This window comes from Ciona intestinalis, chromosome 11 (assembly GCF_000224145.3).
Source record: "Ciona intestinalis chromosome 11, KH, whole genome shotgun sequence".
NCBI lineage: Eukaryota > Metazoa > Chordata > Ascidiacea > Phlebobranchia > Cionidae > Ciona > Ciona intestinalis.
In genome coordinates, this window is record NC_020176.2 from 2189875 (window position 1) to 2206847 (window position 16973).

Consider the following 16973-nt stretch of genomic DNA (forward strand, 5'->3'; position numbering starts at 1 on the left):
CGCCGGAAATTTTTTTTTTAAATTTAATGGGTAATAAGCACTGGGGCACGTGAATATTGCACACACAAATGCTGATATAGTGTGGCTACAAGCCACAATACCCTTTAAATGTAATAATAAGGCAGTTTTGTCAAAACAATATGTCTGGCAACCAAGTGGTCACAAATGGGTTGTCTAGAATATCAGCCATACAAAAAAAATCTAAAAATACGATCACCTACAAAGTAACACACATGGTAACTCGTAACGGGGTGTATGAAACAGAACACCCATGTTATAATGACTGTCGTTTTCCGGCCAGGCAAGGATAAAGCCAGTTACATTCATTCATTCAATTTACCTGTACAGACCCAATTCCAACTACAGTTCCCCCATTTTCCTTCATAAACGGCAGAACAGCCTTCGTGATTGCTACTTGTCCCGTGAAATTGGTTTTCATGATTTCATGAAAAACCTGAACCGATGTGGAATCTATCTTTCCTCTGTAACCGACCCCAGCATTGTTAACTAAAACGTCAACTCGGTCCCCGAAATTTTTGACGATGTTTTGGACGCGTAAATCCACAGTTTCGAAGTCCGAAATATCGAGTTTGTGGACTTCAGGGTTGGGGCAGTTTCTCCGGACATTTAAAAGTTCTTTTTTAACAGCTTCAAGCTTTTCACAGTTTCTTGAACATAACAGAACCTTCGCACCGCGCGCATAAAACTCAAAAGCACAGGATTTGCCAATACCGGAGCTCGCGCCAGTTATCAGAACAACTTTTCCATTTAACGATTTTCTTTTACTTTGTTTAAGCCAGGACAAGACTACAGTTGTGGCCAGAACCAGTGTAATCAATTCGAAAATCATATTTAAACACGCATGTTATGTATATCACGCAAATGCAGCTACACTTTTTCTAGATTTCTAGAACCTACCCAAATATTGTGATTTTAGTAAATAGTTATCATTCTGTCGGAATTCCTATGCGCAACCAAGGTAATCCCAGTATACAGTACGCATGTAGTTTCTAACAAATCCCCTTTGGATAGATACTATTTATCAAAGTCCTATCTCTAGTATGTATTGGGTTTACTAATAAATTATTGCGAAATCATACATTTGCGAAATTTCAATAGGTATATACAAAACTAAGAAACCAATACGCAATTAATCTGTAGTTGAGTGGGGTAAGATGGGATACCGTTAGCGCACGAATCCCGTTTTTCTGAATCTGATCGTGTTTTGAACATTAACAACGTTTTTAGATGTTTAAATGCGGTTAAAATTATGTAAATATTCTGTCAAAGGAGAGCGAGAACAAAAAATAAAGACATTCTATCTTACCCCACAAGATGCCCGTTCTTACCCCAATCAATTATATCTGGTGTTTTTTTTACATAAAAGTATCATCTGTGTAGTTTTATTACATTGCTAAAAATCCCATTAAAGTCTCTTTAGGTTCGACCATAAATAGACTTAAAACGGAAACAGCGAAGTGTCATGTTAGTACAATATGATTCAGCCGGCAGTGGAAACGTAAACATAGTTATGACTGTTGCGTAACAAAAGCAATGACAATATAGTGTTTACATCCACCGTTACTCATCCCAACAACACGTAAAGCTATAAGCAACTGGCGCAAAAACAGCCCAAACGACAGACATGATAGACTGTTTGTAGGGACGTGATTTTCGCATTTTAGACGATGAATTTTTTATTGCTTTTGTGGGTTAGGCTATTAAAAAAGTAAACGAAATACAGGCGCTAAGTGGGCGATCACAGTATATGAATTATGCAAAATAGGTGAACAGAGTTCGGTTTGCATTCCGGAACATTGTTTGGGGTCTAAGTGTTGCTTTCGCTGGTGTAAGCGCTCTGTACAGCCATCTGCAATTGTGTAGAAACTAGAAAGGCTATCGACAGTATTTTGCTAATATAGTAGTATATTAGTTTCTTCAAAGTAATACTGAGGTAGCATTTGACACAAATTTGAAAGTCTAAGTCAGCAGTTAAGTCGAAAGAATATAGTAAATGCAGGGCGATTCGTTGTATCAAAACAGAATAATTCAGGTTTATATTTGTAAATATTTGCTTTAGTAAGAATCTGGTACATTTTTAAACCGTTCTGGTACCTTTTTTTGTACATATCTGGTTCATTTGATGTGTTCTACATTAAAACCATATTATAAGAGATAATAATAAATTTTATTCTAATTTATGCTAAATGTTGGAAATACGATGTCGCATAAAGTTGGCTACACCGTTATTGCGCATGCGCAAAAGCACCCGGGTCAAATGGGATGGCCAGACCAAATTTTATGCGAAAACGAACTTAATTTTAGACCGAATGTCATTTGTGCGCTGCGTCACATTTAGTTTAAAATCTTCGGAAAATTTCGGAATGTTTCGGGAATTTATTTCAGTTAAAATAAATAAACAACAAAAATCAAAGGTGCGAAACTCGCTGACGGTACAGGTTTATTTACATAAGCACGTAGCCCTCTGACGTCATTTCCGTGACGTCAATTTGCGCGTGGGCGATCGAGCTTCCTCGTCTGCATCAGAAACAGATTAATCAGCAAAATGAATGTCGTAAAAAAGGCTGCATGACTTGGTTTAGGAAATAATACGCATAATTAATCAAAATATAAAAAAAAACAGTTTTTCGCAATTAGTTCGAATTTGAATTATTTAATATTATAGTACTGCGGGGTAAGATGGGACCCTTTTAGCACCTAATTTCACAATATCCTGATCGTGTTTTAAACAATTAACAACGGTCTATGGAAGTCTTGAGGATATTCGGTTTTATAATTCCTTGAATGTTCTTTGTTTACTACCACATTGGACGAGAAAATAGAATGAAAAGTTGTCCCATCTCCCCCTCCCTACTATATTAAAAGCTGCGAAATTAGAATGTTTTATAAGCGTGCCAGGCGTGGACAAGTTGCTTAGCTTCCGTGTTGCAACCATTGTGTCCGGTATATACGCAGTTATTCGTGCCAAGCTGTTCGTTTACTACCAGTTGGTTTATGATAGCATGTGTGCGTGCGTGATACAGAGGAAATTTGAAAACTGCTGAATCAGTAAAGGAGACGTACATACCGTTAAAAAGCAGGCAGTTATGAAGAATTAGACCAGAATTTGTCTATTTTTTGGTAAAAATATGTAGTATCTGAATATAGGATTCTAGGAGCAAATATATAGTATAAGGTGGGAGAAATGGGGCACCTTTCATTTTAACTTAAACAAGGAACATTTAAAGAATTGTAAAACCGTATCCTCACGACCCCCAAACCGTCCTTAATTATTTAAAACACGATCAGGATATTTAGATATTTTGTGCCAAAGGTTTCCCGCCTTTTCCACCCAACTATATATCGAATATTAAAACAAAAAAAACATATAGCAATAAAACGTGGCTTGGTTTTATAGTTGTATATTTTCGAAGAAATACCTTTACAATACTCCCACTTATGTTTATGATTGTGCTATTAGTTATCCACGCACAGGCAACAAAACATTACTTGGTAAACGTAGTTAAATTGAACGATGCCGGAAATGTATGCAATAGTAGCTTAGATTAAATCTCTTTGCATATATGGGTCCTAAACGTCACGCTTTAAATAATATTTAACCTAGTTCTGTTATAACGCAGTCATTTTACTGTTAAATCCGATCTCTTCACCGTGTTAATTAATACGGTATTTTTGTAATGGAACTGGATAGACAAAAAGGATATAATAGAGGGGGGCGAATGGGACACCTTTTTATTAAAAAAGTTTCTCCTGGTCCCTTTTTAGGGCGGGTTTTATACACCGTATTATAAAGGCATAGAAAACGTTTACAAAATCGTTGGACAATGCCGACCGGAAATTACGCATCTACCAGGAACGCGTTGCAATGACGCACGGGGAATTTTGAAGCTGATAAATTTTAGTCGATGTTTAGTGGCAGCGGAAAGCACAAGTAAAGTAATTACTACAGAGCAGATAGTATAACTATATAGTAGGTTGGGGTAAGATAAGACATTTTATTCTTTATTTCCTACAATTCGGTAGGAGATAAATAAGAATATTTACCGAATTATATAACCGTAGTCACGACTGTAAAAGAGCGTTGTGATTTGTTTAATCAGAAAATGTGGGTTTTAGGTGCTAACTTATCTTTCCCCACGGTAATTTAATTACTTTAACAGTGATTTTAGGTTTTTTAATTAAGCTATACTGACCAACAAGTGTGTTTCATTATGGGGGAAAAAGGAACGAAGATCTGTCTAATTACTTTCAATGTTATATGCATGGTAAACCTCGGCTTGAAAACAAATTAGTTTCACTCTTACGTTTATTGACGTACAAAGATTGTCCACAAAATACAATACTAAATAGTCACTGTTAAATACTGTACAGTGTAGTAGTGTACATCACTAGCTAAAAAAGGATTTCATTATGTTTAACTTACACCCGTTCATTCATTCATTCATTTATTTAATCAACATTAAAATTGCACACATATTTTTACAGATATGCGGTATCGCTATGTTCGTGGGTGGACTGCTTATACAACTAAATCCAACGGTAAAGAATATTCTGTCTTCCGTGGCAACAACTGCTTCACAAACTCAACTTGGTATAGTAGCCGTTGTACTTATAGCTCTTGGAGCTTTTGTTACATTCATTGCGTTTGTTGGTTGCTGTGGAGCGGTGTCAGAAAGCCGATGCATGCTTACAATGGTGAGTAATAGTATTACAATATGTTTCCTTGGGCAAGACACTTAACGGCAATTCTCCAACCCAGTGGTCACTAATGGTTTGTCCAGGTTATCAGCCATATATATATATATATATAATGAAAAAGTCGAAAAAATAATACTCACCCACTAAGTAACATATATGGTAACTCGTAAGCGGGCACGAGGTGTATCAACACCCGTGTTATAACGACTGTCGTTTTCCGGCCACGCGAGGATAAAGTAAGTTACATTCATTAATTCACAATGTAGTACTGTAGGGTGATGGGCCAATTCTAGCCTAAACTACAGATCCCACGACGTGCCACGCTACGGGCGTCACACATAGAATTAAATTACAAAATCTGTACGTTTATAACCCCAAGTTTGCGATAGAAATAGCAACCGTCAATGTCCGTTAAGGTTTATACACTAATTATTGTAAAAACTGTCCTTAAATTTTGGTCTTAGGTCTTTTATCTTATGCTTTTAATTGATAAATTTAGTAACACCATTCCAAAAATGCTCTTTAAAAACGCAAATAGCCGTGTTTGTACATTATTATCAGTTAGCATTGGTACTATAGGACCGCTGAATGATATGCATTGACGGGCTTTTAGAGATTAGATGAGGTTTTGGTTTTGCCTGGCTTATGCACCGTGCCTGGACTGAACACTGAAACTAAATATAGTCCAAGAAATAATTCTTCTTATATAAGGCCGCTGAAACTTCTTTCCTTGTGACGTCATAGTTGATGGGTATTTCCTAGAGCCTAGACCTAACTTACGTAATACACAAAGTTCATTACTTAGGTCCTACTTAGTTAAGCCATGATTTTGCTTGAATAAATAAAACAATACTATAGAAGTGAACCTTCTTCAAGCATTAAAAAGAACGGGGTATATACACTGCATACGCTAAAAACTGGGTTTAAAAGTTATACAGTAGGGTGGGGGGAGATGGGACACCTTTAGCACATAATATTCGAATATCCTGATCGTGTTTTGAACAATTAACAACGGTCTATGAAAGTCGTAATGATACGGTTTCATAAATCTTTGAATGTTTTTTGTTTACTAACAAATGGGATGAGAAAATAGAATGAAAAGGTGCCCCATCTTCCCCCACCCTACTATATATATAAAAAGCACATCAACTCGAAAATACCAAAAATGACGTAAGTTAAAAAAACAAAAGAATAAATTTTTTTAATAGGAATGGCTACAACAAGGGCCTTACTACAGCATGACAAGTTTTTCTATTTTACAGTATTTCTTGTCCTTGCTAATACTTCTTCTGGCTCAAATTGGAATCGCAGTTGCTGCGTTAGTGTACGGAAGCCAGGTAAAATATTACACATAAGATGTACTATGTTCATTCAATACAAATACTCATATACCGCAATTTAAGCAGAGGTCATGATAACGTGTGAAAATTCGTGACTTTTCTAGTCAAATTTGAATTAACCTTTAACTAGCTCAATAACGTGACCAAAATCTTATAATATGCCCTTTAATTGTAGTGGAGTCCCATCGTATTTTTAATGATAATTAAATTCATGTTTTATTATGTATAGTAGGGTGGGGGAAGATGGGACACCTTTAACACATAATATCCAAATAGCCTGATCGTGTTTTAAACAATTAACAACAGTCTATAGAAGTTGTGAGGATACAGTTTTATATTTCCTTGAATGTTCTTTGTTTACTACCAAATGGACAGAGAAAACTATATCAGTACGTTTTATTTCCGCTATGCGGTAATGTATAGATTAACAATTCGTTTAATAAACAACATTTACTGCCACTTTACTTTTAATGTTTGTTGTCGAAAATTGTCGAAATGCTGTTTTTATACGTGTAAACGTTATACTGTTTTTTTATCACCGCTATAATTAATTAGTTCTAAACTAGAACCTTTCAATTTCATTAAAAAATAGCATTTTCTTTTATTAATATTGTACACAGGGGTTTACCAACGCAATTAATACTCAATTGGGTATCTTGGTCCGTGGGTATGGCCCTGATCCAACTTCAGCAGCAATTGTCGACACAATACAACAGACGGTAAGCCAATATATAAATATATGTTATGGTGGGGGGAGATGGGACACCTTTTTAATCTATTTTCTTGTCCCATTTGCTAGTAGGCAAAGAACATTCAAAGAATTATAAAACCGTATCCGCACGACTCTCATAGACCGTTGTTAATTGTTTAAAACACGATCCGAATATTTGGATATTATGTGATAAAGGTGTCCCATCTTCCCCCACAGTACTATATATATCGGCGCAGTAAAAATGGGCCGTTAGCACATAAATCACATGTTTCTTGATTGTGTTTATAACAATTAACCACGCTCTTTTAGAGTCGCAGGGCTACAGTTTTGGAATACTTGAACGTTCATTGTTTATGACTAAATGAGACGAGAAAGAGAACGAAAACGTGTCTCTCATTTTACTTCTGTCCAATTTACAGAAAAAGGATTGATACGCAGCCATTCCCGTTTATAACGAATCAAATCACTCCACTGCGTTCTGTTTATGGATTAGTTTAAATTCGTTTTTTTACAAACACACGTTACCACAAAAGCGTAACTGGAAAATGATTGCATAAAAACCCGAATGACTGCGTGTATATATGTCTGTTTTTTTTAAATACGCAAACGGTTAAGCGGGGGCGTTGCACGGAAACTTGATGTGTATTTAAACTGCCCACGTACTAATCTTATACACTTTATCAATGGGTACATGCGAATAGAGGATGTATATGTTTATGGAGGATAGATATTTTAATACGCCTTTGTTAGGCTATAGTGGTACATATCCAGCATGGACTTCTCAATGATTGACACAGTGTATTAAGTAGGCCATGGCATATATATAAAGAAAATTACACGAAAATCTGTATTTTTGTACGTCTGGTAACTCGTGAGTGGGCACCGAGTTATGAAAGTTAGATATCTGGCTCGTTTGTTTGCTAGGTGTAGCGACCGCGCTTATTTTCTTCCAATTAAATGTAAATGAGTGTTTTAACTGTTACTGCCGCAGTGGCGTAGCTGTTTTGTTTACTAATAGTTCCTTCCGTTCTGTTCCATTGATTAACGCTACAGCGAATATCTTCCGTTGCATCATAGTTCTACGTCATAGCCACGTCTCCTATTAATTCCCGCTACAGCGAACTTCTTCTTTTCGTCATAGCCACGAATCGTTTTTATTTCATTTTCAAGTAACCGTCATGAAGGCGTGATGCATTTTCCTATGTAGAACTGTTAGCGACTATACACGCCAAATTGCAGTTACCGCAAATGAAGGACCATCAAAAGAGAGCCTCGAAAGCGCGTAACTGCTTTAAGCAACTAAAAAGAGGCACCAACGAAGCACGTGCCGAAACACATTTTCATACTTTTTCTCGTCGCATTCGGTGGTGAACAAAGAACATTCAAAGAATTATAAAGCCGTATCCTCACTCCCATAGACCGTTGTTAATTGTTTAAAATACGATCGGGATATTTACATATTATGTGCTAAGGGCGGTGTCCCATCTCCCCTCACCCTACTATATATTAATAATATAGTTTTACTAAGCATGCAAGGATAAAGTTACATACATTCACTATATCCCAGTTCTCATGTTGCGGATATACTGGGCCAGAAGACTACAAGAATTACGACCCAGTTACACCAACAACTAGTCCTGTTGTAACAACGGCGGCGCCTCTAAGCAACCAAACCATGGCGACCACAGCTGCCATTCAAGCTGCAACGACCGCCATGGCACCTATGATTGACCCTGCTACAGTACAGCCTGACCCAAAAGCAATGAACAACAGCAATAATATGAATGCGACGACGGCAGCTATGCCAGGTAGACGGTGAAAATATTTAATTTAGAGTATGTTTTGCAGGGTTGAAATTAATTCAGCCCCGAGAACTGTTTGAATTAGGTTGGGGAAAGATGGGACACCTTTAATTTAGAGTAACTTTTGTAGTCTTGTAATTAATTTAGCCCCTAAAACTGTGTGAATATATAGTGGGATGGGGAAAGATGGGACACCTTTTCATTCTGTTTCTTATCCCATTTGGTAGTACACAAAGAACATTCAAAGAATTATAAAACCGTATCCTCACGACTCCCATTGACCGTTGTTAATTGTTTAAAACACGATCAGGATATTTTAGATATTATGTGCTAAAGGTGTCCCATCTTTCCCCACCCTACTGTATATACTTTTTTCCACAAAAAATACCAGCGGTTTTGTGACGTTTTACAGAAGGGGTAAATTTTACTTTCTAAAGGTAAAATTTTTTTTGTAGGTACCGTTGCCCCGCCGATGTTTTTAAACGGGACGTGGCCAGACAGTTGCTGCGTGAGAGTAAACGACGTGTACAAAAACCTTACACAATGCAAGAACAACAAGTTACCAAAGACCGAACTTAAGGACTATCTCAATATGAAGGTAATTGTGAACAGTAAGCATTTACCAGTCCTAACTAAGACCCTGTGGTCACTATAACGCATAAGTGGACACGAGGCGTATGAAATATGTTCCCTAAAGTTTTCAACAATGCGTATGAAATATGTTCCTTATGTTAAAACTTTCACTTTCCTCGTCATGCGAGAATAAATATAGTAGGATGGGGAAGATGGGAGACTTGTAGCACACAAATATCCTGAACGTGTTTTGAACAATTAACAACGGTCTATGGGAGTTGTGAGGTTACGGTTTTATAAGTTTTTGAATGTTCTTTTTTAATACCAAAAATGACGAGAACATCGAATGAAAAAGTTTCCTATTTTACCCCACCCTACTATATAGTAACGCATAAGTGGACACGAGACGCGTTTGAAATAGGATACCTATATGTTAAAACTTTCAACTTTATTCGGCCATGCTAGAATAAATAACTAAAATTCATTCATTCATTCATTCATTACATAAAATATGAACGGTTAATTCGGCCTTTGATTTGAGTTGAAAATGTGTTTCATTATAAAAAGTGTTGTAATGAGATCATGTTACTTTACAGGGCTGTACTGCAAGCATTGATGAATTTACAAAGCAGTACATGATCATCATTGGAGCAGTTGGCTTGGGAATTGCACTTATTGAGGTAAATGTTACCACGTATAAACACAGCTTTTTGAAGTCAGGCGAATAATGGCTATAGAGCGCGCGTATCATCATTTCAATACTGCTACCGTTGCGGATGTCTTTTGTGTGTACAACACTTGACAGTCATTGCTTTAACACAGGGAATAATTGCTAAATTGACTGTGTGCACTAGCAGGGGCGTATCCAGGAATTTTTTTAAAAAAAGGGGGGGGCAAGTTTTTGCTTAGAATACAGACGTGTATAAAACGTAACGTGCTTGAAAACATACCCTGACTAACATAAATAATAGGGCACATAATAGGAAACGCGTAAGATTGGTTTTAAACTACAATAATATGACTGATTTACTATTTTTAAGGAGAGGGATTCTAATTTTACAACAATTTAAAAAAAAAATAATATTCAAAGAGGGGGTCCGGACCATCGTGACCCCCCTTGCTATACGCCCCTGGGCACTAGGTGTATAAGAAAATACTTGTTTTATAAGTTGTACTTAAAACGTCATATTCTCGTGTTATACACGAACCATTAAAATGAACATGTTTTTTGTCTTTTTCAGATAATTGCAATGATCGCGGCTTGTTCACTACGGAAAGCACTTGACTGATTTCTCACGCCGTGAAAAGCAAATGTGAAAACGATCACAAACTTTCATGAAAACTGTCTCGGTATGGGGTATTCCCAAAAACGGTGTATAATTTTTAGATTCAAATTTTATTCTTTCTTTGGCAAACATGACGCATCGTGTGCAGAATTGCCAGCGTATAAAAAAATTGTAGAATTTTTTGTTTTTCTGTTTATGTGGTTATAATTTTGATTCGTTACCATCTCGCTTTGAAAATCATATTTAAATAAATAAATTGTCGTAACCTCGAAATTTAGGCATATTCGCTGTGAACAGCCGCATGTTTTAAGAAGTATAATACATTTTATTGTAGTTTTAGCTCCTAATCTAGAAAGATAAAGGTATTTCTATCATAACAGTGTTTTTATATGTGAGGTCTTTTTATTAGATATGGCAAACAAAAAGAGCAAAGCTCGATAGCAAAATTTAGAGTAAACTTATGAATTTAATTGAAAATTCAAGAACTACATTATTTTAAAAATACCTGTTATGGTAAAAAAAGTAAATTTACCCGAATTTACTGAAAAACCTAAACTTTACCAGACGAGCCATTTATATAGTAGGATGGGGTGAGACGGGACACCTTTAGACCATAACACCTTTTTATTGTGTTTTAAACAATTAAAAGTGGTCTACGGGAGTCGTGACGATGCGGTTTTATAATTCTTTTTAGGCTCTTTGTTTACTACCTAATGGGACGAGAAAATAGAACTAAAAGGTGTCCTATCTTCCCCCACCCTACTATACATTACGCTATGCCCGGTAGCAACGACAGCACAGTAAAAAACACGGTTGCAATGCATTTTCACAGTAGAGAGAATGACCATTAGGTACATATGGAAAAAAGCACCGAAAGTAGAACAACAAAAACTACTTCAGTTTATCCTCGTCATAATTTAAGTTCTACTCGCAAACCATTGCTCAGCAGACCTCCATATATGGAAATTAGCATGACTCAGCAATTATTCCCACCCTGCGCGGCTCGACCGTGGACGACGCTGCATTTTTTAATTTTTGTTGAAAATACAAAAATATTTTTAAATCCGTTTTTATTTATTTATTTTTTTCATTCATTCCATTTAAATTATGCTTTATTTTATTGAAAATTATGATTTTATTTTTTTTAATGAATGTTTTTTTTAATTAAAAGCAACATACCCTTTCTGTGAAACCCATCTGCCTCATTCTCTCTTCTTCCTCTCGCATTATTTCCTCATAATCCTGCTCCAATCGTTTCACTCTTTCTTTCTCTTGTTCCTCCTGCTCCCTCCTCGTGTCTATATCTCGTTGACGCTCACTTATTTGACCCCGTAGTTGCTCGGTTCTGCATGGGTAAAAAAGTTAAAATATTTGTAAAAAATCTGCAAGAGTAAAAAGTGTAAAACTTGTGAAAAATTCGTAAAAATAGAGAAAATTGTTAAAAAGCCTAAAACAAAACTCTTTTTAACAGGGTGACAAACTTTTTTTCCATAGGCGAGTGTCAGCCGCACGATTACCATTATAATATGGGTACAGCGGCACAAATAATATTTATTATTAAAATTAATACTTTTTACATAAATTAATTTTTTTTACACAAATTCAACAAAAATCCACTCACATCATTTTCTTCCGTCTCTCCTCCTCTTCTTTGTCCAACCTCGCGGTTTTATGAACCTCATCCATCATCTCAATCAGCTCCTCTCGCTCCTGGAGGACTTCCTGCTGCTGCATCCGATTCTGCTCCGCACGCTCCTGGATCTGACCTGCTCTTTCACCCAAAACCTGAAGAGTTTTAAAAAATTATTTAAAAAAATCTTTAAAAAAATAAAAATGAAACAATTAGGAAAAAGGTACGTAATTTTTTTCGGGGGAAGAAAAAACAAAAAAATGTAAAGAAATCACAAAAATTCCTTAAAAAAATTTTTTTAAATAAAACAATTCAAAAACTTAAGAAAACAAACTTTCTCCTCTTCCCACCTCTGCCATTAGTTTGTCTCTTGCCATTCTCTCCCTCTCCCACTCTTTCTCCCTCTGCTCCCACACTCTTCTCCCCTCCTCCCGATAAATCAGATCAAGTTCAGCTTCTCTTTCTTTCTCCAACTTTAACTGCTGCTCCAGAACCTAAAACATTAAACATAATGAGAATACAGATAATATAGAATGCCATAAACAGCCTTTAGTTAAGAAACAATTTTTTTTTACAAATTACAAAATTTTACCTAAAATATTGTAAAAAATAATAATATAGTAGGGTGGGGAAAGATGGGACAACTTTAGCACATAATATCCAAATACCCTGAACAATTAAAAACGGTCTTTGGGAGTCGAGAGAGGATATGGTCTTATAATTTTTTGAATTTTCCTTGTTTACTACTGAATGGGACGAGAAAATAAAATAATAAGGTGTCCCATCTTCCCCCACCCTACTATATCATATTATAAAAGTTCTTAATTACAGAAATTCATTTAATCAAATATAAAAGATACTTAAATGTAAAATGTTGAACAAAATAAGTATATTTTTAAGTTTAAAAATTAACCAATAACCATGATACATCCACAATATGAAAATACCTGATATTTTCTAATTACAAGCCAAATTTGACCCAAATGAAAAAAAATGTAGCCAAATTGGACTAAATAAAAAAAATAGCTAGAGTGGAGTAAACGAAAAAAATATATAAGCCAAATTAAACTCAAATTAAAAAATACTCAAATTGGACCAAAAAAAAAAAAGCCAAATTGGGCTAAATGAAATAAATTAAGCTAAAATCAACTAAATAAAAAGTTTCCTGGCATGCAAAGTTTTTTGACCTATTTAAGACCAATACATGCCTTGATGTCTATACAATACAATATATATATATATATATATAACACTTTAAATTGAAAAATGTAACATCTACATGACCCATGTAAAACCTCTATTTTCTAAAAAAAAATTAAAAAGATAAAACAAGACGACTTACTTCTTTCATCCATTTAACGTCTTCTTTTGCTTTCATCTGACGAGCAGTTTGAATCTCTTTATTTCTTTGCTCCTCAACCTCCAATTTCCGGAGGATCTCTCGATCCAATTGAAGCTCTTCCTGGATCTGCTGAGCTCTCCTCCGGAGCTGAGCACGGAACTGGTGATGCAGGAATCTAAGAAAAATAACAATTTTTTGGTATTTTTCCATTTTTCACTTGAATTTTACTTCAAAAATATTTTAATAAAATTTATAAAAATTTGAGCTTAGCACAGAACTGGTGATGTAGAAATCTAAGAAAGAATTTGTTAGTTTTTTCTTCCTTGATAATTCCATAAAAGTTTTATTTAAATATTTTTACTTAAAAAAGTATTTAAATTGTAATTTATAAAAAATCGAGTTGAGGGCAGAACTGGTGATGCAGAAATCAAAGAAAAAAACAAAACATTTTTCTGTATTTTTCCGCTTTACAATTCCATAAAAGTTTTATTTTTTTTAATTTATAAAAAGTTTTTTTTATTAACACCTTATGAAAATTTTGTTTTTTAACTTTAATTTCCATTTTAAATTATTTAATAATAAAAGACACACGTTAGTCGTTATCACAACTATGCCATTTTATTCTAGAAATGTAAATAATGATAATTTTTTCCACCTTTGTAATTCACTCTTTTTTCTCTGCTCTTCCATTTTCCTCCTCTCCTCCTGAAGTTTCTCCAGCTCCCACTCCTCTTTCATTATTTCCTCTTCTTCTCTCTTTAATGAAGCAGCAGCTTTTTCCCGTGCCTTTAAATCCTATTCAATATATTAACTTTAAAGATTTGTTTTAAGTCTTAAATATTATTACAATAAAACCATTTGCGAATAAAATATTTATTAATAAAAATAAATAAATATTTCACGAAAAAAACAACAGCTGAATTTATAAAATTTTACCAAAAAAAACAATAATTAAATATATAAATACTATAAATACTTTGACATTTTTTTAAACACTCACAGCCATTTGCTGCTTCAATATTTTTGCTCTTTCTTTCTCTTCTTTGATCCTTTGCTCTTCTTTCCTCCGGATGTTCTCCATAGCTTTGACCCTCGCTTGTTCGTATTGATTCGCAAACTTTTGATCCTTGACTTCTTCTTTTTTCTTTTCCTGCATTAACAGAATACAAAATGATTTGTTTTTTTGCTTGAGGCAGTTGAACAAATGAATGGAACTTAATTATTCTCGCGTGGCAGGGTAATGACAGTCATTATAACATGTGTGTTCTGTTTCAAACACCTCCTGACTGCTTACGATTTACTAAATATTTAAATTTTTGTATGAGAATTTTTGCATTATTTAATACATGGCTGAGAATTTGAGAAAAACCAATAGGGGATAACCAGACGGTAGTTTAGCTTTTACAGTTGTCGTAGTTAAGCAACCTGGTACAACAGTCAACAACTATGATGTTACCTACCAAGAACATTCAGACCCAGTGACCCACCATTTTTTCTCTATTATACCTTAACCTTACTATATTTTAAATACAGGTATCAGTTTTGATTAAAACTGATCATTTCATGTTTTGCAATACCGTCAAATATCGGTATCGGTAGAAAAAATTGATATCTGTTGGTGTCTAATTAAGAGTTTTGCGCAAAGACACATACACCCACAATGGTGGCACCAATGAGCTTTGAACCCATTACCTCTAGTCTAGACATGAACACAGACCAATAAACATGACTTACTCTTATTTTTCGTTCAGTTTGGTCACCCCATGCTTCCTTAACATGATCTCTATGTAGATCCGTTTGTACTTTTCGTAAATGCTCGTTATTTTGACGCCAGTGTTCGTACAATTTCTCCTCTGCAAGCTGAAAAAACATTTTATCTTGAGAAGCAAACACATAATTTAAATATGAACACTATACTATGCCTAACAACGATACACTTTAGGCAGGCTAAACTTAACTGACCAATTGTACAATTGTATTAGTGTTGCAGAAATTTCTAGCACATTACATTCACCAAACTGTAATTGAGTATCAATTTATTTGCTTAAATATGATTAAGTTGAAATTAGTTGAGCTACACCAGTAGATCCTAAATTGTTTTGTTACCTGCTGTCTCTTTTCTTCTCTGGCAGATTTTAAATTTTCAGTTCTGTAAAGTAAAACGTTTAAAACATTATTGGTGCCCGTCTTCCCCCGCCCTGCTATATATATATATAAATTTATTTAAATTTGAGGTAAACTTAAAATTTTTTAAGGCAATTTTATTCACTTGTGCACGACGTGTGAACGTGTGTTTATATTTATCAAAACTGCACACATTTAAAAAAAACAAAAAATCATTTTTGTCATTCAGGAAAAAATAAAGTTTTTATCTAATTTACTTGTTTTTAATATCTTGTAGCCTTGAATAGTTTCCAATAGATAAACCTCTCAGTTCAGCTTCATACTCATTTCTTTCTTTATCTAACAATGCTTTTAGTTTTTCCCTCCTCCGTTGGATAGATGCGATCTTTCGTGTGCGCTCGTCTAGAGATGCATACGTCTTCATGCTGTAATGTAATATCAATTTATTATTTCTTTTATGTTTATGTTTTAATTTGTGGCTAAAATGGCAGGCAAGGTAAATTTGTCATATTCAAAGAATTATATGCTAAAGGTGTCCCATCTTTCCTCACCCTACTATTTACACAAAATACCTTTTCCTATAAGCTGCATCTGATGTTAGTGCATTTCTGATTCGATTTGTTTCAGTTTGTCCCTTGTAGTAATTGGTTGCACTCTCCCATTGATCTCTGAACCTCTGCTGTTGTTCGTGCATTCTGGCCATCTGTTTCTCTATGTGTTGGTGTTTATGTGACCAGCATGACGGTAAAGTAGGCAACGCCATTTGATTGTCAAAATTAAACTGACACAATACAGATTCTAAGGATTACAGGTTGTTAATTATGAATGAATGTAAATGTCAAGTTGCCTTATCCTTGTCGACCTTGGTGGCCGGAAAACGACAGTCGTTAAACACGAGTGTTCAGTTTTATGCACCACTAACTCCTAACCTCTACAACCACTAACCCCCTAACCACCAAGCCCTAACACTTTCCACACCAGCATATTTTTTATGTATCAGAGGATTCTTCACCAGCATGCCCACTAGTATCCCATTCTACTTAACAGTTACAAACAAAATAGACAACGTCGTTTCTTTATTTAAAGTATATTATCTACTACATAACTTTTTACACGTCTAAATGTGCAGAAACTTTTTTATGCTTTGATTTATCTTTATTTATCAAAACAAATAAATTCGCGAAAATTTGTATTAACTGCCACCATAGAAATCTTAAACATTTCGGGGACTACTACTATAATGCAATGAACAATGCAGCACGTAACACATGGAAAGAAGGACACGCGGCGACAAGGCTACCTCGGGCCACAAAAAATGCTTACAGCGCACAAGACGCGATAAGTCTACACACTCTGCAGTAAGCATGATAAACAGTTTACACCGCCCAAGGTTTATTTTTGGAGTCTCAAATATTTGCAAGTCACTCTTAAAAAAGTTTTTTTTA

The 16973-nt window shown here is 35.0% G+C and overlaps 3 protein-coding genes across 3 annotated transcripts in view; 1 reads left to right on the plus strand and 2 right to left on the minus strand.

Annotated features, from left to right (window-relative positions):
• LOC100181503 (dehydrogenase/reductase SDR family protein 7-like) overlaps positions 1 to 961 on the minus strand; it is a 2884-nt gene extending 1923 nt beyond the window's left edge. Inside the window, exon 1 of the mRNA XM_002123075.5 lies at positions 341 to 961. Within this exon, the coding sequence (XP_002123111.3) occupies positions 341 to 850 (510 nt within the window). The 5' untranslated portion in view covers positions 851 to 961. The remainder of the gene's footprint in view (positions 1 to 340) is intronic.
• Positions 962 to 4144: 3183 nt separating this feature from the next.
• Positions 4145 to 10705, plus strand: LOC100186245. The gene is made up of 8 exons (XM_002122625.5): positions 4145 to 4286; positions 4507 to 4716; positions 5982 to 6056; positions 6680 to 6778; positions 8339 to 8579; positions 9029 to 9171; positions 9743 to 9826; positions 10388 to 10705. The coding sequence occupies exons 1-8, from the start codon at positions 4233 to 4235 to the stop codon at positions 10433 to 10435; spliced, it is 954 nt and encodes a 317-aa protein (XP_002122661.1). The 5' UTR covers positions 4145 to 4232; the 3' UTR covers positions 10436 to 10705.
• A 481-nt stretch (positions 10706 to 11186) lies between these two features.
• On the minus strand, positions 11187 to 16341 carry LOC108949923 (trichoplein keratin filament-binding protein-like). The gene is made up of 11 exons (XM_018814102.2): positions 16101 to 16341; positions 15786 to 15953; positions 15511 to 15553; positions 15139 to 15264; positions 14405 to 14554; positions 14060 to 14199; positions 13405 to 13579; positions 12413 to 12556; positions 12054 to 12217; positions 11612 to 11777; positions 11187 to 11451 (listed from the first exon to the last, which is right to left on the minus strand). Exons 1-11 carry the CDS (start codon positions 16289 to 16291, stop codon positions 11416 to 11418), a joined length of 1503 nt encoding a protein of 500 aa, XP_018669647.1. The 5' UTR covers positions 16292 to 16341; the 3' UTR covers positions 11187 to 11415.
• Positions 16342 to 16973: the final 632 nt, after the last annotated feature.